Genomic DNA, 24,305 nt, shown 5'->3' on the forward strand with positions numbered 1-24,305 from the left:
CTTGTGGCCCATGGGCATGTGAAAAATCCAGGAACTATAAGTGCATGGCGTAGTGCAGAGGGCTGCTGTGTCTGTTGTGTCCGCCAACGGTAGTGGTGTTGCATGCACTGAACATGTGGAGGAGGTTGGAGGGGGGAAGCTGGAGACAGGGACAATGGCTGCCATCAGTGCTGAGGCCAGAGCCTGAAATGCTCTCAGTTGGGCTGCCTGGCCAGAATGAATGCCCTCCAGGTATGCATTTGTTTGTTGCAAATGCCTCTCAACACCCTGGATGGCATTCAGAATGGTAGACTGCCCAACAGTGAGGGATCTCAGGAGGTCAATAGCCTCCTCACTCAGGGCAGCAGCGCTGACTGGGCCAGGGCCTGAGGTGCCTGGGGCAAAGGAGATGCCCACCCTCCTGGGTGAGCGGGCACGGGACACAAGCTGAGGGGCTGCTGGGAGGGTAGTGCTGGTAGGGGGGGTGGCGGCTATACCTGTTGATGCGGGGGGCACAGAGGGGCCCGCCACCGTAAGGGAGCTCCCATCAGAGGAGGAGTCGCTGTCGCTGGTCTCTGCTCCTGTCCCCGCCGTGGAGCTCCCCTCGCCCTCGGTCCCACTGGTGGCTTCAGACTCAGTTGTTTCGCCCTCCAGGGCCAAGTGGGATGCAGCTCCCTCCTGCTCCAGTGCCAATGCTCCTCCGCCCGATGATGCTATTGCACACAAGAACAGGGAGACCACAAAAAGGGTTGGGGGAAGACAGGAGAAAGACATGTTCAGTGTATGCAACACCACTACCATTGGCAGACACAACAGACACAGCAGTCCTCTGCACTACGCCAGACTATAGTTCCTAGATTGTTCACATGCCCATGGGGTACAAGGCCTGAGCCCGATTGCTGCACACCTGGAAGTCACAGGAGCCTGACTAGGTGTAGATGGCACTAACCACTAGTGGGGTTGGGGTGCCACAGAGCCTACCTCACAAGGGACCTTGCCTACCAAGCTCGCCCTGGCCTAGGGGAACCCACTGCCCACCTCCCCCACCCAGACAGCTCGGAATGCGCGCAGAGTCAGCTGAGTGAGAGTGTACTCACCCCCTTGTGGCTGCTGTGATGCCCTCAAGTGCCCATCCAACTCTGGATACGCCACTGCCAGGATCCGGAACATCAGGGAGGTCATGGTGCGACGGGCACCTCTCCCACGTTGGGAGGCCATCCCCAGTTGGGCCTCCGCCATCTTCTGGCTCCAGCGGCGCAGGTCCTCCCATCTTTTACGGCAGTGGGTGTTCCATCTGTGGTGGACCCCCAGGGTCTGGACGTTCTTGCCGATGGCACGCCAAATAGCCTTCTTCTGGTGGGCGCTGACCTAGAGGAATAGTACAGGGGGAAAGGAAAATCTTTACCCGTCCGGACCATCATACTCATTGGCCCACGTTCCCACCCTTGCCCTGACGCACATACACTCACCGTCCGCACATACAGGCCTCAGCCCTCCCTCCCATTTATCTTCCATCCACACTACTCCAAACAGGCATTGCCCATGCAGCATGCTCACAGTGTACTCACCTGTTTGTCTGGAGGACCGTACAGTTGTGTGTACTGGGGAGGACCCCATCCACTAATTTCTCCAACTCTTCCGAAGTGAAGGCAGGGGCCCTTACCCCAGACACATGAGCCATCTTTGCTTCCAGACACAGGTCACAGCAGCACTTGCAGTGTAGGTCCGCTCCTGTTGAAGGTCAGGTATCAAGTGAGTGAACAGACAGAAAATGGCGGTCACGTCCACGGCGGTGCGTACCGTCACTGCCGGCGTACATCATCATTGGCTCCTCGGACCCCTAGGGTCCAATGTTAACAAATGCTGGATTGCGCTGCGGTCTTCGACCGCCCACTGCGACGGTGTACATTGCCAGCGCAATTAACTCATGTCCCCTTGTCCCACCTTACAGGTCAGGCAGCCGCCATTTCAGGGGGCCACATGGCATTAATATTAACTGCTTCACACCAATGTAGGCCTTGAAAACACACAGTTACAGGCACATTGGGGATCAATATATTTGTGTCGACAATGGAAGAGGGACACATAATAGTCACCTACAGACTTGATTGTGCAACAATCCATGAACTGTGTGCCCAGTTGGAGCCAGACCTGAAGTCAGCTATCCGCCATTCCACAGGAATCCCCCCTCTAGTGCAGGTCCTGTCAGTACTCCATTTCCTGGCAAGTGGTTCCTTTCAAACAACAGTGGCCATTGCATCAGGGATGTCCCAGCCAATGTTCTCTAACGTGTTGTCTGCCCTGCTGAAACACATGCACAGCTACATCGTGTTCCCTCAGGTGGAGGATTTGCCCACAGTGAAAAGTGACTTCTATGCCCTGGGACATATCCCCAACATCATTGGTGCCATTGATGGGATACATGCGGCCTTGGTACCCCCCACACTATTGAACAGGTGTACAGAAACCAGAATAGCTACCATTCTATGAATGTGCAGATGGTGTGTTTGGCAGACCAGTACATCTCCCATGTGAATGCCAAGTATCCTGGCTCAGTGCATGACGCTTACATTTTGAGGAATAGCAGCATCCCTTATGTGATGGGGCAACTCCAGAGGCACAGTGTGCGGCTAATAGGTGAGGACAAGGACCCTATACAGTGTGAATAGGTGTCTGGGTATGGGGTTGCCCCTATGGGTTAGTGTGTGTCTAACAGTTGTCCCTCCATACTGTATTTGCAGGTGACTCTGGTTACCCCAACCTGTCATGGCTGCTGACCCTAGTGAGAAATCCCAGGACAAGGGCAGAGGAATGCTACAATGAGGCACATGGGCGAACTAGGAGGGTGATTGAACGCACCTTTCGCCTCCTGAAGGCCAGATTCCGGTGCCTCCATATGACAGGTGGTTCTCTCTACTACTCACCAAAGAAGGTGTGCCAGATCATCGTGGCCTGCTGTATGCTGCCCAATCTGGCTTTACGATGCCAAGTGCCTTTTCCACAGGAGGATTGGCCAGCTGGTGGTCTTGTGGCAGCTGTGGATCCTGTGGACATTGAAGAAGAGGAGGCAGAAGAAGAGGATATTGACAACAGAAACAACATAATCATGCAATACTTCAAGTGAGACAGGTAAGAAGATGTCACTGCCTCCCATATCTCATACTATTTTTGGAGCTAGCATAAGTCTGTCACTTTCACTCAGTGTATGGACCCTGACTTGTCACTTTGCCTTTCCATTTCACAGATGTGGGGTCCCACTTTGTGCCCTCTGCTATATTTCCTCTAGCCCTACAGCTGTGTTACATCGGTATGTGCACAAGTAAATTGACATTGCTATATTCCATGGTTATTGCAATTACACGTTTGTGAAAGCACAGACTGACTCCAGATTGTTTTGTGATTGAAGTGTGTTTATTTCTGTGCAAATAAATGGAGGGGGTTGTAAAATGGGCAGGTGGGATAGTGGAGGAATGTCCATGGCAGAGTCCAGTCTATTTGTTTCACAGGTGCATTTTCCAAAGGGGCATAGGAAGTGGAGCAATTGCAGTTGAAGGATGGACAGGGTGACAAAGTGGGAGGGAAGGGTGACATTCAGGGGGGTCTCATTTCCTGGCGGGGGTCTTGGCAATGTTTTCTGTCTTGTTCCTGGATCTCAGGGACCGTTTGCGGGGTGGTTCTCTATCTGCAGGGGGTGGGGTACTGGTGTCGTGTTCCAGTGGCAGTGCCTCCTGTCCACTAGCGCGGGCGGAGGTGGAGGGGTGTTCATCGTCCAGGCTAGTGTCAGGGGCCCCTTGTTGTGCCACTGTGTCCCTCCTGGTGTTGACAAGGTCTTGCAGCACCCCTGCAATGGTGACCAGGGTGTTGTTTATGGACTTCAGGTCCTCCCTGATCCCCAGATAGGGTTCCTCCTGTAGCCGCTAGGTCTCCTGAAACTTGGCCAGTACCGTTGCCATTGTCTCCTGGGAATTATGGTGAACTCCCATGATGTTGGAGAGGGCCTCGTAGAGAGTGGGTTCCCTGTGCCTGTCCTCCCCCTGTCACACAGCAGTCCTCCCAGTTTCCCTGTTTTCCTGAGCCTCTGTCCTCTGAACCATGTGCCCACTGCCACTGCTCCCAGGTCCCTGATTTTCTTGGGTTGGTGGGTTTGCCTGGGTTCCCTGTAGTGGTGGACACACTGCTGATTGACGTGTCCTGGGGACAGAGGGATGGGCCCGCTGGGTGGGTGCTGTGCTGGTGTTTCCTGAGGTGGGAGGGTCTGTGGTGGCTTGTGACAGTGTCAGGGGAACCGACTGTCCCAAGGTCCCTGATTGGCCGGGCTGGTGATCTTGATCCAGTTGTGCAGAGCTGCTGTCATCACTGTGGGTCTCTTCTGTGGGGGGAATGGATATGTCTGGTACCTCCTGTCCGGTGACGTTGGGTTTGGGTCCAGCAGGGGTGTAAAGGCATGATTATTGCATCTGTGTGTTCCATCATGTGCAATGGGTGAGTGACCCTGTACTCAACTGCTTGCATTCGTGTCCTGGTCCTTGTGTGATATTTGGTTTGGGGTCTGTGTGGGTATCTGTAGTGGACATGCTTTGGTGTTGCATACAGGGCTTGGTATTGGGATGGGTGGGCTGTGATAGTGGAGCATATGTGAGGTGTTGGAGTGATGGGGTGAGGGTGAGGGTGGGAGTATATGATGGCATGCTGGTAGGGTGAGGGATATAGTAGTAAAGCTTTGACTTACCAGAGTCCAGCCCTCCTGCTACTCCTGCGAGGCCCTCAGGATGCAGTATTGCCAAGACCTGCTCCTCCCATGTTCTTAGTTGTGGGGGAGGAGAGGGGGTCCACCGCCAGTCCTCTGTGCAGCAATCTGGTGTCTGGAGACCACGGAACGCACCTTCCCCCGTAGGTCGTTCCACCTCTTCCTGATGTCATCCCTTGTTCTTGGATGCTGTCCCACTGCGTTGACCCTGTCGACAATTCTTCGCCATAGCTACATCTTTCTTGCAATGGAGGTGTACTGCTCCTGTGATCCGAATAGCTGTGGTTCTACCCGGACGATTTCCTCCACCATGACCCTGAGCTCCTCCTCAGAGAACCTGGGGTGTTGTTGAGGTGCCATGATGTGGTGTGGGTGATGTGTGAGGTGCTGTCTGTTGTGATGTGTGGGGGTGTGTGTTGTTAGAGGTGCGTGGATGTTGTATAAGTGATGGTGTGGTGTGTCTGTGGATGCTGGTGTTGTGTTTGCTAATCTCTCTCTCTGACCTTCTTCAAAATTTCATGTCGTAAGGGTTTGTGGGTAATGTGGGTGGGTGTTTTATGGTGTTGTGGGTGTGTGGTGTGTGTATGTGTACCGTGTATTTCGTTCCATAGCTCGTATTTCGTTTCATGTATTTGTTTTTTTGTTTTTCATACTGTTTTTACCCTAAACTGTGCCCATTTTGTGCTCTGCTTTCTATTTCCGCTTTTTATTGTGCCCGTTCTCTTTTCCGGCTCTTACTGGTTCCTCTAACCCAGCCGCTGCGTCCCCTACGGCCCCACCCCCCTCACGCCCCCATTGGACACTCCCTCCTGCCTCCCAGCTGCTCCTCCCTCCCACCTCCCCTTCTTAATGGCAGCCCTTCCGTGCCTCGACTGCGCCCAGCGCCCGTCCCCCTGGTCCACGCACTTCCGAACCCCAAGTGCCACTACTCCTCCACAGAACTCCTTGCTCTCAACCCAGGCCAGCACCCCGCCTGCACCCAGGTAAACCCCAAAAACTCACAGACCTTTCACATGCTACTCATGCCATTTCTCCTGCACTCACACCAACACCAACAAGAAATCACTGAAACATGGATGAACTCCTCATCAGAACCCGAAATCACCATAGCCATCCCAGAAGGTTACAAAATCACCCGTAGAGACCGCACCAACAAACCAGGAGGAGGTATTGCTATAATACACAAAAACTCCATCAAAATTTCCAGACACCAACGAAACCCTAGACAATGCAGAACACCTACACTTTCAAGTACACATCTACGCCAACACCACCCTCAGAGGAACCCTCTTCTACAGACCACCAGGACCCTGTCCCCCATTCTGTGACACCATTGTGATACTATCAGCTCCCACGCCTTAACCTCCACAGACTCCATACTCCTTGGTGACTTTAACTTTCACCTGGAAAGCACCCATGACTGCAACTCCATGGCCCGCTGGACAACCTCGTGAACCACGGCCTCAAGCAACTGGTCACCTCACCCACTCAGCGGGACACGCGCTAGATGCCATCTTCACCTCCAGCAGCCACATCACCTTCACTCACACCACCGTATTCCACTGGACTAACCACCACTGTGTCCACTTCTCCTTCATGAAACCCACCACCCACCACCAACAACACACTACACCCTACCACAGGTGGAACAAGATCTCCTAAGAAAACCTGATCTCCAACCTTGCACAAGTTCCAAGTCCCATCACCAACGACCCCAACACCGCTGCCCTCCACCTCAAACGATGGCTAGAAACTTGCGCAGAATCCCTCACCCTTTTGAAAACAAACAACAACACTCGCACCATCAAGACCGCCCCCTGGTTCACCACAGAACTGCAGTCTTCCAAACGAGAATGCCGAAAAATTTAGAAAGACTGGCGCCAAGAACCCTCAATGAGCAAATTCCCTGCCCTCAAAACAGCCATGCGCAAACACCACCAACTCATCCGGACCACCAAACGGTCCTTCTACAAAGATTGCATAGACAACAACACACACAACATCAAGGAACTCTTTGCCATCATCAAAGAACTCACCAAACCCAAATCCTGCACCACCGACCCTCCACTCTCCGAAGACCTCTGCAACTTCCTCTCCGACTACTTCCACCGCAAAACCGTAGACATACACAACAGCTTCACATCATCAGCACCCACCATCACCACCACCGATGCAACCAACACCACAACACCCTGCCGCACCAAACTACTGAACACCTGGACCCCCACCAATGATGAAGAAATCGGCAAAACTATGAGCTCCATCCACTCAGGCTCCCCAACAGACCCTAGCCCCCACCACATCTTCAACAAGGCCAGCCAAATCATCGCTCCGGGCTGTCATCAACAGTTCCTTCAACACCGCAACCTTCCCAGATATTTGCAAGCACACCAAAGTCAATGCTCTTCTCAAAAAATCCAAAACAGACCCTGAAGACCTCACAAACTACCGACCCATTTCTCTTCTCTCCTTCCCCACAAAGGTCATGGAGAAGATAGTAAACGTACAACTGTCTCGCTTCCTAGAAGACAACAACATACTCGACGTCTCCCAGTTTGGATTCTGCAAGAACCACAGCACTGAGACCGCCCTCATCGCCTGCACAGACAACATCAGGACCAGATTGGACAAGGGTGAGACCGTCGCCCTCATCCTCCTAGACCTCTCTGCAGCTTTTGACACTGTATGCCACCAAACCCTCCGCGCACGCCTTTTCAATGCCAGAATTCGCCACAAAGCCCTGGACTGGCTCACGTCCTTCCTCTCCGAAAGAACCCAAAGAGTTCGCCTCCCTCCTTTCCGGTCTACAGCCACCAAAATCATCTGTGAAGGATCCTCCCTCAGCCCCACCCTCTTCAACATCTACATGGCTCCTCTCGCCAACACCCTCCGCCCCCAAGGCATCACCATCATTTCATACGCTGATGACACCCAGCTCATCATCTCCCTAACTAGGAACCCAGCCACCGCCAAGAAAAACCTGCACGCCGAACTCCTCGACATCACCAACTGGATGACAGCAATCCACCTCAAACTGAACTCAGACAAAACAGAGATCATCATCTTCGGCCCCAACAAGGCAGCATGGAACAACTCCTGGTGGCCCACCACCCTCGGACCACCCCCAACACTCACCACCCACGCATGCCACCTTGGCATCATACTGGACTCGTCTCTCTCCATGACCCAGCAAATCAACGCCATATCATCCTCCTGCTTCAACACCCTTTGCATGCTATGCAAGACTTTCAAATGGATCCCTTTAGAAACAAGAAGAACAGTCACCCATGCCCTCATTAGCAGCAGACTGGACTATGGCAACACCCTCTACGCAGGGACCAAGGCCAAGCTACAAAGAAAACTCCAGCGAATCCAGAACGCAGCTGCACGTCTCATCCTCAACCTCAACAAAAGGATAATTTTCAAAATCCTTGTCCACGCTCACAAAGCCCTCCACGACACTGGACCGGCCTACCTCAACGAACAAGTCAACTTCCACATACCAACTCGACAGCTCCGCTCCACCGACCTCGCCCTCGCTACAGTCCCTTGCATCCAACGCACCACCTCCGGCATAAAGATCCTTCTCCCACCTCGCTGCCAAGACCTGGAACTCCCTCCCCTTCAACCTACGCGAGATCCAGGACCTCCTAACCTTCAGAAAGCACCTAAAACATGGCTTTTCGAGCAGTAACCACCCCCCATCCCCCTCCCAGCGCCTTGAGACCCTAACGGGTGAGTAGTGCACTTAAGAAATCATTTTATTGATTGAATAGGGTCAGCATCATCAGAACCACATCTGACACCAAAAGAATCTGCTGACAGACCCATCTAGTGAAGCACACTGGGCGTATGGTAGATCTTATGGAAAAACATAAAGTTTATTAAGAGAGGTCTGTAATTGTAAATCACATATTCGCTGGCATAGCAACTTGCATCTTGTGTGCTCGACTTTCATGTACAAGAGAGCCCACTATTAATGGGGCCAGCTTGGGGACAGCTTGATTAGCCATTACTTTTTAGCATTTTAAGCATGCATGTACATTGACCTCTCCCTTATCACTTTCTTTCTCCTCACCTCCCCATCATGGGCAGTATCAAAATAGCGAGCCAACAGCCAAAATAAACGTCACTTAACTAACAGTTTTAGCCTTCAATAAGGCACACCACAGGGAAGTTCCATATGCCCCTACTTTAACTCTTAAAAATGGACTACTCATTAGTCAAAGAGAAAATTAAAATATGTCAGGTATCCCCTTCATAGCTCAGCCATGATGATGTTTTGATTTTCAATACATTGGCTCCCTTCGCACTGCCAGAAGATTGTAATTCATGCACTCATAACATCATCGCTGGATTATGCCTATGCTTTGTACCAGGGTCTCCCTGCCATCCATTTTAAGCGAATTCAGGTGGTGTAGAATGCTGCAACCTGACTTATTTTGGGGCTCCAGTAATACAATCACATTTGTATACACCTAAAGAAATTACATTGGTTGGCTGTCTGGGAGAGAGTAAAGTTCAAGGAGCTTTTGCTGGCCCACAGAGCCTTGTGTAAGTCAAGTCTTCACTACCTGGTCAACAGACTACCACAATACCATCCAGCAACAAGTGTGTGGTCCTCTGATGCTCTGCTGGCTGTTGTGCCAAAAACCAAAAGGAAGAAAAGAGGTGGCTCCTCCTTCTTGGCCCTTTCCACCTCAAGCTGGAATGTTCTTAGCCTTCACCTGAAGGACATGAAGGATGAAAGTCCCTTCAAATGGTGCCTTAAAAATTGGCTGCTCAACCTTGCTTTTAATTAATTTTGTCTTACCAGTTACTTTTCGATTCATAGCACCAGGACACCATGCTGAGTAGCCGCGCACTCTATAAAAACTCAAAATAAATAAATAATAAATGAATAAACACACTGAAAATGTCATACTCGCTATCTTAGAGACAACAAATAAATATGCATCTGTAATAGCCTACAGCTCAACAAAAAAAAACAAGATGCTCCCACTAAATATCCATTGTAAAAGCTTTAGTATCAGTAATGCCTGTCTCAGGTGGGAACAAAGGGCCAGATGTAGCAACTTGGCAATTTGCGACTTGCAAATTGCGAGTCCCTGCGACTCGCAATTTACAAGTCGCAAATTGCTATGCAGTACGGTGTCTCAGACACCGACTGCGACTCGCAATGGGGTCGCAATGACCCACCTCATCAATATTCATGAGGTGGGTCGCAAATTGCGGCCCCATTGCGAGTATAGGCACTCGCTAACATGGAGGCCTGCTGACGTCAGCAGACCTCCATGTTCGTGACTGCTTTTTAAATAAAGCATTTTTTTTTTTTTAAGTGTAGCCCGTTTTCCTTAAAGGAAAACGAGCTGCACTTAAGAAAAAAAACGAAACCTTTAGTTTCGGTATTTTTTCAGGGCAGGGAGTGGTCCCTTGGACCACTCCCTGCCCTGAAAAAATATTTTTGGGTCCATTCACAAAGTGGAAGGGGTCCCATGGGGACCCCTTCCAATTTGCGAGTGGGTTACCATCCACTTGAAGTGGATGGTAACTGCGACTCCATTGTCGCAAATGGAATTGCATCCCACTGCGAGTCGCAAATAGGAAGGGAACACCCCTTCCTATTTGCGAGTCGGAAATGCATTTTGCGAGTCGGAGCCGACTCGCAAAATGCATTTCTGAATAGCAAAGTGGCTTTTGCGCCTCGCAAACGGCGATTTTCGCAGTTTGCGAAGCGCAAACACTTTGCTACATCTGGCCCAAAATATAGAAATATGGTTTCAGCATGATTTGAAGCAATTCATACAATACAGTGAGAAGAAATCACTTAAAAAAATTAAGGCCCTTCAGGAAATATGGTCATTCAAATTTATAGTATTGTTGGGCCATATTGACACCATCAAAATTATGATCTCTCATCAATTTTCTCATAAGTTTTTCTTCTATTCCAATATTTGAAGAATCCATCAAAAACTGTCTCTTTAATCAATGAAATTGTGGAAAGAAATAACCCACTCATTCCTCAACTATTTCACAAAAACTGGACCACTGACCTTGCTGACATCTTGCTTGGTATATTTCCATCCCAGATACCACAATCCATCCAAAAAGAGGAGAACTTTCTATTTGACATCCTTGCAACAATCGGTCTCAAAACTTTAGTGAAGAAGTAGAAACTCTCAATACATGCATGGTGGCCCTGAACACAATATTTTAGAGGAGATGATAAATCCCTTAAACACACCTTAGGTAAAACAACACAAAATGAACGGCATTTTGGGAAGAAAATAGACTAGTACACTATTAGTGCAATTTTTTAACCACAACTAAGGACCATAATGGACCCATTCCCCAAATTTACTGTAAATCATGCCCACGCACTACCAACTTCACTAGGATCCCTTTCCTCTCCCCACAGCCCTCAATTTCTCACTTTTGCTCTCACTTGTACTTCCCCTCTGCTTGCTCTTTATTCCTACTCTATTTTTCACAATCTGCTTTCTATTTTCTTTCCAAAAAATCATCATTGGGTATGGTTAATCAGATGACTGTCACAAGGTTCTTTATGAATGTTTCATGCAAAAAGAAGATCTCCATATTTGTGTAACAATAGTTTACTTGCAATTAATGTTTACTTACCTGTTACTCAATTTCCCATACTATTAAACAATATATATATTTTAAAATCTAATGAAATATATTTGAAGGGATGGCTGGCCTCCACAGACCTCTTCTTACGCCCATGACTTCACCCTCCATCATTCTTGTGCCAGGAGGTGAGCTTGCTGACACAGGCCCAGGAGGGGGCAGGCATATCTCTGTTGTGCTTAAAAACACCCTCTAATACCACAGTGCAGGACTTACTGGAGACAGTTGAAGGGATGTCTGGCCCCCATTGACCTTTCTTGACCCAAGGGACTTCACTCCCCATCATTCCTTGTGCCACGAGGCACGCTTGCTGACACAGGCTCAGGAGGGGCAGGGCCTATTGCTGACATGCTCAAAAGCGCACTCTGCAATCCAGTTGCATGGGACTTACTGGATTCAGTTGTAGGGATGTCTGGCCCCAAGGGCCACTCTTGGCCCAAGGGACTTCACTCCCCATCGTTCCTCATGACACAAGCCCAGGAGGGACAAGACTATTTTAGATGAGTTCAAAAGTGCATTCTGCAATCCTGCAGCACGGCTATGCAGAGGCTGCACCCGGGCGAAATCCAGAACAAGGGCGGACCCATCTTGCACCTGTCATTGCGTAAGCTAGACCACCTCTTTGACATCTCCAACTCTAGGAAGATAGAACTTCTAATCTCCTTAAGTTTATTTGTTAACTGGGCAGAGAAGTTAGGTAGTCCAATAGCGGCATATGTAGCAGACAAAAGATGGGGAAATCACTGGAGACATCTATGCAGGCATTGGATGCTTTTTGCTATTCTTACATTCTGGAAGTTGTCTCTATTACTTTATCTCTTTTCTCATGAAGCTACAGGTGTGTCCCCTTTGCTGCCTCACCACCCTTGGCTCCATAATAGTGCCAGAATACTCCTTGGGAGTGACTGTTTGCACTTTACAAATAATACATTCAATTCGATCCCCCAGAAAGAAAAGTCGAGTGAAGCAAAAAAGCAACAATGCATTAGCAGGGATTGGCATGTTAACAGAAGAAGTGCAATCAATGGTCAACACTCAAAAACCTCAGCCAGCCTCTGCCTGGTTTAGCCACATAGAGTAGTGCAGCCTGAGAGACCTCTGACTGAAATCTTTATGAAAAAGGGGGTAAAAGGCTGCACTTATGCAGCCACAACCTGGTAACCTTATGAACTTGAGTAATGGCTGTGTGATGAATGTTTCTCTAGATATTATGCCAGCACCAGAGACCCCTATTGAGGCTGCATTGTCTGTGGCTACTACTATGACTAATGCAAACGCTTTTCCCCTCTTGCTAGTTTGGACAATGCCAAGGAGGTCACACCAGCACCATTGGGGGCTTAGAAAACTCAGAGAGTCAATCTATTTTTCCTCCACATTTGACATGTTTCCAAGTGGTTTACAGACTCAAGGCTCACTAATTATGACCTTCTATTTCATCCTATCCTTGCAGTACCATCAGTGACTATGGGTAAAAGCGAATTGCAAGGCCCTGGGGTCCTGAAGTCTAACATCACAGTAGCATCCAAAACACCACCCATTACAAATTATTTGTCAACATTGATGGGGGCCATATATTCCAAAATAGGCCACGTTGAGAAGAAAATAAACAATGTAATGTGGTGTTCCCTGGCATTGTTACTCTGCCAGATACATCTGCCCAAACGGATTGTCATGGCACAATGCCTCTGATTGACGACCCATTGAGTGCCAGCAGGGCATTATGATGTTTGCCATCTGCAAGTGGTTAGGCCTGATATGACCAACATTGGCAGTGATCCAGTGGCCAGCATTGTGGCTGGCGGTTCTGAGGAGGTCACTGATTTTGCTGCAAAAACACCCACAATCATCACTGATCCCCCCACACTCAGATTAACTGCTGCTAAAAAAGAGTAGGCACATTGAACAGTTGCCACCGAAGAGCAAGCCTCATCTGGGTGAGTCCAGTGATCTTCCACCTAACAAGGGCCCCTAAGGAGAAATCATGGACCAATTAACTGCACTGGTAAAAACATTTAATGACAATCTTTCTCTGATTGGAGGCACTAGTATGTGCTTTACAAGACGATTTGTTGACAAAATTTGAGCAGGCATTGGAGAAGATTGTAGCCTCTAGTGATCAACCATCGAGCAACTCTTTGGAGGAATCACATATGGAGAGCAATTCCATAGCTCCAACCTCTTCTTGACTAAATGCATCTGGAGCTTCGGTGCATTGACCGGCATATGGCCTCATACAGCTAAATGAGATGGCTAATAGCAGATCTGTACCTGAAGTACCTAATAAAGACCCCAAAGGGCCTCAGCTTAAAGTACGTTCTTCCAGAAGCGTGGAGGCGTTAACTGAAAGGCCTCCAAATAATCATTCACCCCAGTTACATTTACATCTACCTCCTGACTCCACACTATGTTATTATTTTGGAACACGTTCCCATCTTACATAGTGGGAAAGAAGAGTCAGAAGAGGCATAAAGCCCTGCATTGGTTTAGCTCTAATGCTGGGATGATTGTGGGTCTCCCACATGCGATCTTAACAGTGAGAAGAGTGATGGGTGTTGGCTGTCGTCTATCCTTATCTAACGGAGATTGTGTGGTCATCAATTTCAGAACCCCAGGGACGATGAGGATTTGTCTAACTGCATGAAGCCCCCTGGGCGACTCCCGTTGTCAAGTGAGAGCATTACCACTGGTTTATTTTTACACTCCTTCAATTGTTAGGCTTGAAGGAGTTTCTGTCAACTATAAGACCCCTGCCAAGCCAGTGGACTGTCCATTTTACCCTCGGTTACTACTTAACTGTCTTTCTGTTTAAACAACATGGACGAGAACGATTGACTTTCATTGGTTCATGCGCAATTAAACTCCCCTTCAAACCATGCAATAGTGGACTCTGATGTAGAGAATTCCGAGAGTCCAGAGGTACTGGGACTACATGGTTTGTGTTGCTTCATTGACACATGTTTTAGACTTGCCCTTTACCACTGTGTCTTTGAACACTGCAGGGATATGCATGAAACTCAGGAATGAAGATTGGCTGGGTTTTGTGTCAGGATTTGAATTGATTTGTTTTCAGGAGACCTGGTCCTTAACTGACTTTCACAAAAATGGGTATCGCTCCAATTGTAATCCAGCAACCCCCCTCATCCTCAGGGAGGGCAATGGGTGGTTTCACTGTTTTGATTTTCCTTAAATGTAACAAGGTAAAAGTCACGTCTCTAAGCACCTCTCCTTGGTACCAACTGCTATTGTTCCTTGGTTTGGATATGGTGGATACTTTGATAATGAATTTCTACTGTGATATAATTGATCAGCAACATACACAAGTCGCTGATAGGCTGAATGAGGCAATTATACAAACTAACAGCTCAAGACATTCATCATGTATACTCTGGGTAGGGGGCTTCAATTGCTCGGTCTGTGGCTTTAGTAATACAAGGGTGTGTGGTTGGAAATTAGGTTGGGACAGCCATAAACTCATTTTAGACATTCTCATTATGGGGCACTTTAAAATCATTATCTCAAATGATTTAGTTTTCATGTTGGATTGTGTAAAAGATACTTCCTCCTACTATTTCACCTATATGGGAGGGGCCACATCCTCAACACAAGCTCCCTCCTCAAGCACGCAGTAGAAGTCTGGGACCTCCTTGACTCAACAGTCCCTGACGTCATCTTCTTCACGGAGACTTGGATCACCTCCACCACTGCCCCAGACATCGCCATGGCCATCCTGAACAACTACAAAATCATCCACAAGGACAGAGTTAATTGGCCTGGAGGAGCCATTGCCATAATTCACAAGAACAACCTCTGCCTGACTGCTGCCATCTAATTGCAATCTCAGTCAACTACCAAGCACTTACATTTCCAGATCCAGACCAACCCAAACACCTTGCTACGTGGCACCCTCATCTACAAGCCACCAGGACCCTGACTCCATTTCTGCAAATACATCGCTTACCTCGTTGTCCCCGAGCTCACCTTCTCTGACTACACCCTACTCGACGACCTCATTTTCCCCTGTGATACCCACAATGACCCAAACACCTTAAACCTTCTGGACAACCTCACAACTCTCGACCTCAAACAACTCATCAACAACCCCACCCACAGAGCCGGACACATTCTTGACCCCATTTTCTCAGCAGTGGACAACACCCCCTGTCCACCTGGCAGATGCTGGGGCAAAGTCACGGAAGCACAGCTCACCAGTGCTCTCAACCACCCCCTCCCACCGGATGCAGTGGACACAAATAAAGCTGCAAGCAACCTACACCGCTGGCTCTGAAACTGTGCCGACATTGTAGCCCCCTAAAGGAAAACACCAGACAATCAACAGAGAAAAACACCCCTGTGGTTTATGACAGACCTACCAGAATCCAAGCACTCCTGCAGATGACTGGAACAGGAGGATCAGCAAATCAACTGATGACCACACAGCCTACAGAAATGCAGTCATCATGCACCCCCAGAACATCAAAGCCGCCAAAAAAGCCACCTTTCAAGCACACCTCAACACCAGCACTCACAACAGCAAAGAGCATTTTGCCATCGTGAAAGAGTTCACGAACCCCGGGACAAACACCTCATCCATCCCTCCCTCCCAAGACCACTGCAACAACCTCGCCACCTTCTTTCAATGTAAGATCCAGGACATCTATGAAGGCTTGAGGAGCCAAATCTTGCCAGCACCGCTCACCACCATAGACATAGCACCTCACCAGCTACTGAACTCCTAGAACCCCATCACCATAGAGGAGACCCAAAGACTAATGAACTCTATCCACTCTGGAGCACCCTCGAATCCATGCCCTCATCACATCCTTAACCTCGCCAGTGCCACCGCAGCACCGGAGCTCTGCCAAACTATCAACCGACCTTTTGAGGCCACCACATTCCCCTCAGACTGGAAACATGCTGAAATCAGCCCTCTACTAAAGAAACCCATCACCGACCCTAGGGAGCTGAAGAACTACAGATCTCACTCCTCTTCCCTTCCTCAGCCAGGGTAATGGAAAAGCCGTCAACCAGCAACCTACCAAATTCCTTGAGGCACACCATATCCTATACCTATCCCATTCTGGATTCAGAAGCAACCATGTCACCGAAACTGCACTCCTAGCAGCCACTGACGACATGTGCGTCATACATGGCCTCACTCATCCTCCTTGACCTTTCTACTGCATTTGGCACCATCTCCACCTGCACCCTCTGTGACAGACTGCACAATGCCAGTGTCTGAGACAAAGCCCTGGACTGCATCAGGTCCTTTCTCACTGGAAGAACACAGAGGTTCAGACTACTGCCGTTTACGTCATTCCCTAAAGACACTTGCTGCGGAGTGCCCCAAGGATCAACGTCTACATGTCTCCCGCTTGCCAAGATCACCAAACAACACAAGCTAAACATAGTCTCCTACTTCAACGACACCCAACTGATCCTCTCTCTGTCCAAGGACTCTGCTAAAGCAAAGAGGAATATCCACAACGGGCTGAGAGCAGTCGCCTCCTGGATGGAGGCCAGCTGCCTGAAGCTCAACTCAGACAAGAGAGAGATCGTCTTGATCAGCTCTACCCCTTCTGCCTAGAATGACCCTTGATGGCCCACCGCTCTGGGTAACATACCCACCCCCCTGACCATGCACACAATCTGGGCATCATCCTGGACTTATCTCTATCGGTGACCCGCCAAGTCAATGCTGTCTCTCATCATGTTTCCACACCCTCTGACTCATGGGGAAGATTTTCAAATTAATTTCCCCCGCCATGAGGAAGACGGTCAACCACAAACTCATCACCAGCAAACTGGACTACGGCAACACCAAGAAACTTCAAGATGACAAAGAGTCCAGAATGCAGCAGTCAGACTCATCCTGGACATCCCCTGACACAGCCACATCTCCTCCTACCTTACAGACCTACACTGGCTCCGAGTCAACAAGCGCATCACATAAAAACTCCTGATCCACACCTTCAAGGCACTGCACAACATAGGACCGGCATACCTCAACCACCTCCTCACCTTCTACAACCTGACAGACGTCTCTGTTCCTCCTATCTCACCCTTGCAGCCATCCCCAAAATCCAAAAAGGCACAGCAGGTGGAAAATCCTTCTACCCAGCATCTCGGATATAGAAAGCACTACCTCTCAAGCTCAGGCAGACTGCATCACTAAAGCAATTAAGGAAGGACCTCAAGACCTGGCTCCTCGACTGAGCAGCACACCCACATACAGCACCTTGAGACCCCATGGGTGATTAGTTGCACTCTACAAATCCATCATTGATTGATTGATTGATTGAGCATAGTTTAAAAAAGATCTTAGGTTGAAATGGGAGCGGGTTGACCAGCAGGCCTTCGAAGTGAAAATCATGACAGAAAATTTTGATCTAATTAATAGATGCTTGACAGTCGGTGACACCCCTGTTACCCTAGTCAGGGACTTTGAGTCATTGTGTCTAGCCATTTCATCAGCGTTTACCGTTATGCACCATACCTCTACTGCCCCTCCGTTCTGGTGGTTTAACTCCACTTGTACTAAAGCTTTCAAACAGTTAAAGATAGCTCTCCATGACATCACAAGAAATAGAGAAATTGTTAATGCAGCATGAAAAAGCTATAACGTTGAAATTGAATCTAGAAAGGAGGAGCTTAGAAATTAAGCTTGGTCTGATTTTGTGGCCACCAGCAGTCTAAGAGATACAAAGAAATTTGGGGTCCTTAATCCAAAATTGACTCCTTGGTTCCAGTGACAAGATCGGTCTTAGATTTTTCACAATCTTTTAACCCTTCCAAAAAGTTGATTCACCCTGAGGAGAAGGATACTGGTTTGCTTAATGATATGGTAGAGGCCTCCCAGTTTAGCCCATCAATTTCAAGAAGGAAGTGAAGGCGGCCATTAAACAAGGCAAACGTAGAAAAGCGCCTGGCCCAAATGGAGTACCGTTGTGAAAATAACCCTGCCCTTTGGGCTCCATTGCTCACCAACATCTTTAGAGCCACTGTCATTGGCCCATTCCCCACATCCTGGAAAGAGGCTACAGTGGTGCCAATCTTCAAAAATGGTGATAGGAATGATCTGGTATGCTATAGGCAGACTTCTTTAATTGACGGACGGGTCAAGGATTTGGGCAGGGTTCTTTTAGCACAGTTGAAAGGTTGGGCCCATGAAAACAATCCACTTTTGAAGACCTTGTTTGGTTTTATGCAGGATCTGGGGACTGTAGAACAGTGCCTCAACTTATCGCTAATTGCTAGCAAGTACAACAAGTCCATGAAGTGCTCATTACACCTGCCCTTCATGGACTTGATGAGTGCATCTAACACTGTTTATCGTGGCAAACTGCATAACATGATGGGGACATGGAGGTGGAATAACCATTGGTTAACTTTCTCCGTATACTCCACTGGAACACTACGGCTAAAATACACTATGGATCTGATGATGACAGCACACACTCACTAGTCTCAACTGAGGGTATCCGCCAGGGATGTATCTTGGCGCCTTTTCTGCTCCTTGTCTACGTAAATGCTCTTGAGGCATCCGTGCTCCAAAAGAAATTAGATGATCTGAGAACTGTAGTCATTTTATTCCCAGGCTCTTATATGCAGACAATGCTGTCCTTCTAGCAAGGACAGCAAATACTCTACAGAAGATGCTTGATGCCTTCGCGGAATTTATGTCTTCCCTCGATCTGAAAACAAATTACAAGAATTCTTACTTAAGTCCTGTCAATCAAAGGTTTCCTCGCAAATTGGTCTGTCAATAAATCTACCACAAGCAAGTGGCTCTCATGCAACCATGAAGAGGAAACTCCTCACCTTTTTGCCTTTTTTTGCAGTGCTCCTACACACCCACATGAGAAATGGCTTTAGAAAATATGCAAGCTTTGGGGTTTTAGACAGTTTAACACCGCACTCAGAGGTTTGTGTACAGACCCTAGTGAAGTAGTCATCATTACAATATCCAAATAGATACATGCAGCATGGCTCAAACGGAAAATGATTGACCGTGTGAGATATGAGCATCTAGATGCTGACATGCTCCCATGAATAAAGTTTGGTCAAGCCTATACTATTGTGGGGGACCTGGGAGGCTGTCATCTTGTAGGCTGATGACCACTGGGGCATATTTGTAGGTTTTATGTTAAAGTATATCATCCAGTTTGTACTTCACACTGCTACTTTTGTTTATTAAGAATGGTAATGTAATTTTCTTCTTAAATGGATTTGACATTTGTCTCCCAAGGCTGCTATTTAATTTCTTGCACTGCAGATGTACTTTGATAATGATCTATGTTTTATCTGATGCATTTTATACATTGGTATTGCTTTTTTTTCCTTTGTGTTTTTATCACTGTGCCAACATATGTTGTAGAGGTCTTGAATATTTTATTGTGGTTTTATGGATTTTTTATCTGAAATAAACTGGAGATGATCATTATGATATTTGAAATTGGAAAATAGAAAATATTTTTGTTCTGATTGCCCACTTTTTTTCCATATTCAGGAAGATGTGCCTGTTATTGCTTATATGTTTTCTGGTGGAGGCTTGACTGCCACAATATCTGCAATTGCCATGATAGTGGAGCTGAAAAAACAAGATCTCTTAGATGCTGTTATGTACTTTTATGGATGTTCTGGATCAACCTGGTAGGTTAATCTAAATATCAAGCTTTGTGAACATTTACTGACACCCATCATAATGTGCTACATCATTGAGTTAGGAGTTTGTTCTTTTTCCTCAAGAATTACACATGATTACACTTCACTGTTAAATAAAATAAAATTGTGTCTTCGAAAATACTAACCCACAACTCTTACACTTAAACAGGCAATCACCAACATATCCACAGGCAGCACAGATTAATCACTTACGCACATGTGTCTTCCTTCACTAAGAACTTCACTCCCGTGGATAAACCTAATCTCATGAAATCACTATAATCCTTTGTGATCACCACAAGAGTATCTCCCCAAATTCTCATTCTTAACTTTCTCCAAATGTGACATTTTCTCCTCGGAAATATACTGCCCCAGCAGTTTCTGAGTTCCAAATGGGGTATGCAAAATTTTGCAGAAATTTCACCTAATCATACAAAAGCAAATTGCATTCAGCAAAATTACCTGAAATGATGCAAAATTATTTGAAATGCAAACCTGTCTATATTTTCGAATGAAATGTGTCCTTGTTTCAATGTTCGATGTGATAATGCATTTAACAAAATCGCCGCTAGCAGCAATAACTTGCGTTGTGTTGTTGTGTTCGCTGATTTTTTTTTACTGCAAATGGCTGTTCATGGTTAATTTGTACCATGATGACAAATACTTATACAAAGTGGTGTAATGGTGTAATTTTCAAAGCTTCAAGTAACTTGTTTAACAGGCAATTACGCAAATTACACCTCCAGGTCTAAAAATGATCTCTATAATAAGGACTGATCTCTTATCAAGGAGATCTTCATGTTTCATACATTTATGAGTGCACTGGAACTTGCTCTATAACATCATAAGGCTGTTAATGCTCCAATGCCCCAGAGTGAATGATTGAGCTGAGACTATTCCCAATAACATTGTAGAGTATGATGTAGATACATCTAACAATTCTCTAATGGCAATCCCAAAAAAACTATTGATCATAGTATTGTGCTACATAGCAGAGTATACAAATCTGATTATACATTTTAATGTTTCAATTTATAACACTGTTGCAACATCTGTAACTCAACACGTATGTGCCATCACTTCTCATGCATCTTAAGTACCATCACTCTTTCTTTGAGCTACATATTGCAACTCTTATTTACTATCATTCCCGTATCTGTGTCTGCCCTTCTCCCTCCAAAATGAAAAGTCATACATCCCAAAAATATGATCATATTTATCAGTGGATTTTACCCAATCTGTGTCTATGGGGATGTAGGAAATTATCATCTTTTGCACCCCCAGATGTTTACCCAATCTTTTTTACAGGTTCTAGAACTCTGTGCACTATACACCTGCTAACAAGTAGTAAAGTGCTTGTGCTTCCTCTCTAAACATGGATAAATTGCCATGCTCCTAGTTGGTATAAGTAGTATTTCTATATGTCCCCAGTATATGGTACAAAAAAATGTGTTATAAAGTGTACCCGGGGCGTGGAAGATAAATGTCTCTACTAAACCTGGCTTCGGGTCAGGCCTATCGCTGTAGCCTGATGGTAGCAGTATAAAAACTGAAATTTGACCTGTTAAAATGCACCCTTTTTTCAATTTACAATGTCAACTTAATGAAAAATAAAATGAAATTAATTATGATTTAAATTACTCCCCACCCTATTCCCTTATAAGCCCAATATAAACAAAACTAACAAACTTCAAACTAAGAATTAAATTACAAAAACCACAACTAATGAATCTTTCCCTCCCAAAAGACTACAAGAAAAAATATGTGCCAAACACAACATCAAACAGGCCAGCAAAAAAATATTTACAATGAAATAAAGTAAGGACAACATCCAAAATATATGTAAAAGAAATGTGGAGCAGCAATGTATAACTGTTAAATATTACAACAATATTTTTAAATAAACAATATATTTTTATCATACACTCTACAAATAGAAAATCATAAATACCAAAGTACATCACATCCCAAAAAGGGAAGATGGTATTAATAAAAAGAGGGTATACCCATACCAAAGAGAACACACCACTGAAGAAGCACATTGGAAATGAACAAACTAATATTCTAACAAATGCAATGGCAGGGCTGCCACTTAAAATGAAATTGTCGGAAGTGTTAGGAGCATAACCGCCACCATAATATTACAGAAAAAATTGAGACATATTTTACAAGACCTAAAATAGGCCAGTTTGATCACACAAGAGCCAACAAGAATGTTATCTAAGAATATCCAAATATTCCTTAACAGGCAACATGCAAGGTCCCCAGCATACCAAACCTAAAAACTTAAAATTGTACCCCATCACTTACTAAACACACATAAAGATGAAACATTTAAGTTGTATGACACCCATCATAATAATTAAATATTTATCATTTATGATACTAACTGTAATTTACTAACCCTAACACCTGGATGATGGGTTGCAATTTTAGGTTGTGTGCCCTTCACTGTTCAGTGAAATAAACACAATTCATGGCTAGTGTCACATTACAACCATCCCATTAGCAGCGCTTAATTTGAGCTGGTGGTTGCAAGTGGAGCCCTCAGGTAATGATTTTTTTAAGGATTAGCAGTTATTTTTTCTCAACAGACTTTCATCCAGAGCAAGAGAGAGAAAACACTAAATGGGGAAAGATGGAGGAAGAGAAAGATGATAAACAGTGGCAAAGGGAGACAAACACAAATGATGGACAGAATGCAGAACCATCAAACATTCACCCCAGTCACAGATCTCGGTTTAATCCATCAATTCTTTTGCTCACCATGCCACTCTAGTTTGGACCCAGTCATATACAAATCAGTCTTGACCTTGTTCCCCCTGTGAACAGTCCAGCCCAAACTGCCAGGGTAGGCCCTCCCTTCATCAACCAGGCTAGCTTGAATCCATTGGCAAAGTGAGCCTGTGACCCACGTCTGGGCATACCCGGCGCACTTGGGGAAACAAAAGCAAACAAACGCAAATGATGGAGGGAATGCAGAACCAATCAAACATTCACTCCCAGTCACAAATCTGGGTTTAATCTATCAATTATTTTGCTCACCACGCCACCCCAGTTAGGACCCAGCCTTATGCAAATCAGTCTTGACCCTGTTTTTCCTTCATCAACCAGGCTAGCTTGAATCCAGTGGCATAATGAGCCAGGGACCTACATCTGGGCATACCCAGCACACTTAGAGTGGCAAAAAAACAAACACAAATGATGGAGGGGTATACAGAACCAATCAAATATTCACCCCCAGTCACAGATCTGGGTTTAATCCATCAATTAATTCGCTCACCACGCCACCTCAGTTTGGACCCAGCCATATGAAAATCATTCTTGTCCCTGTTCCCCCTGTGAACAGTTCAGCCCGAACTGGCCAGGTCCTCCCTTGACTGGAAACAAACATCCTGGGATCGGTTTCGGATATCTCCCTTGCTCAGCCAGGCTAGCTTGAATCCACTGGCATAGTGAGCCGGGACCTACAACTGAGCAGACCCAGCGCCCATAGGGCGACAAAAGCAAACAAACACAAATGATGGACAGTATGTAGAACCAATCAAGCAGCAGAACAGGAAAATTACCTGAAAAAGTGAGATAAAAATGACTCTCCCATTGTAGCTGGCATCAAGATCCCTGCCTTAGTGTTCAATTATATCCTTTTGATGTGAAAGACTGCCAGGGGTGTTGTCAATTGTGTTGCAGAAATTCTGTGACCAATGCAGCCCTGAGCTGAAAACAGCTAAGCCCAACTGTATGGTCTTTAACCCTCGCAAAAACTTTAGAGGGAATTTAACTCTGCATGGAGTCCCATTTGATAGAGTGAGAGACTTTTACTACCTTGGCATTGGGGTATCAGACTCCAACTCGTGGGATGTACATATACAAAACAGTGTTACTATATTAAAATACAGGGCAAGGTACATACTTAGATTTATGAAACCTGCCAAGTATTATCCTATTAAACCCCCCTCAAAACATACATTGCACAGGCTTTTACTGCAGTTCTATACGGAATTGAGTTATGAGTCTACTCTGATTTGACTAAAAAGGGTTGTGAGGAGAGCATGTTTTTCTGGTCACTAATAATACTCCCCCAGAGCTGTTCCTTTCTACCAGCCCATCTTGACCATGGGCTAAATCCAGTGGGCCTGGTGGCCAATTTTCATCCACTAACTTACTGGGCATACATCTGGAAGCTGGATGCGCTGAAGCTCTGTAGGGAGGGTCTTGCTGATACCCTTGGGAAGCCTGGAGTCCTACTGAAGATCTCCTGGCTAAGATC

General features: G+C 46.5%; 1 protein-coding gene across 5 annotated transcripts in view; it reads left to right on the plus strand.

The window, feature by feature from the left end:
- The window catches only part of LOC138246148 (cytosolic phospholipase A2 gamma-like), an 823,362-nt gene that overhangs the window by 192,715 nt on the left and 606,342 nt on the right, over nucleotides 1-24,305 (plus strand). For all 5 annotated transcript variants that reach the window (XM_069200427.1, XM_069200426.1, XM_069200424.1 and 2 more), the window contains one exon: nucleotides 19,881-20,023. In XM_069200427.1, the coding sequence (XP_069056528.1) occupies nucleotides 19,881-20,023 (143 nt within the window). The remainder of the gene's footprint in view (nucleotides 1-19,880; nucleotides 20,024-24,305) is intronic.

The sequence above is a fragment of the Pleurodeles waltl genome, chromosome 7 (assembly GCF_031143425.1).
Source record: "Pleurodeles waltl isolate 20211129_DDA chromosome 7, aPleWal1.hap1.20221129, whole genome shotgun sequence".
NCBI classification, from domain to species: domain Eukaryota; kingdom Metazoa; phylum Chordata; class Amphibia; order Caudata; family Salamandridae; genus Pleurodeles; species Pleurodeles waltl.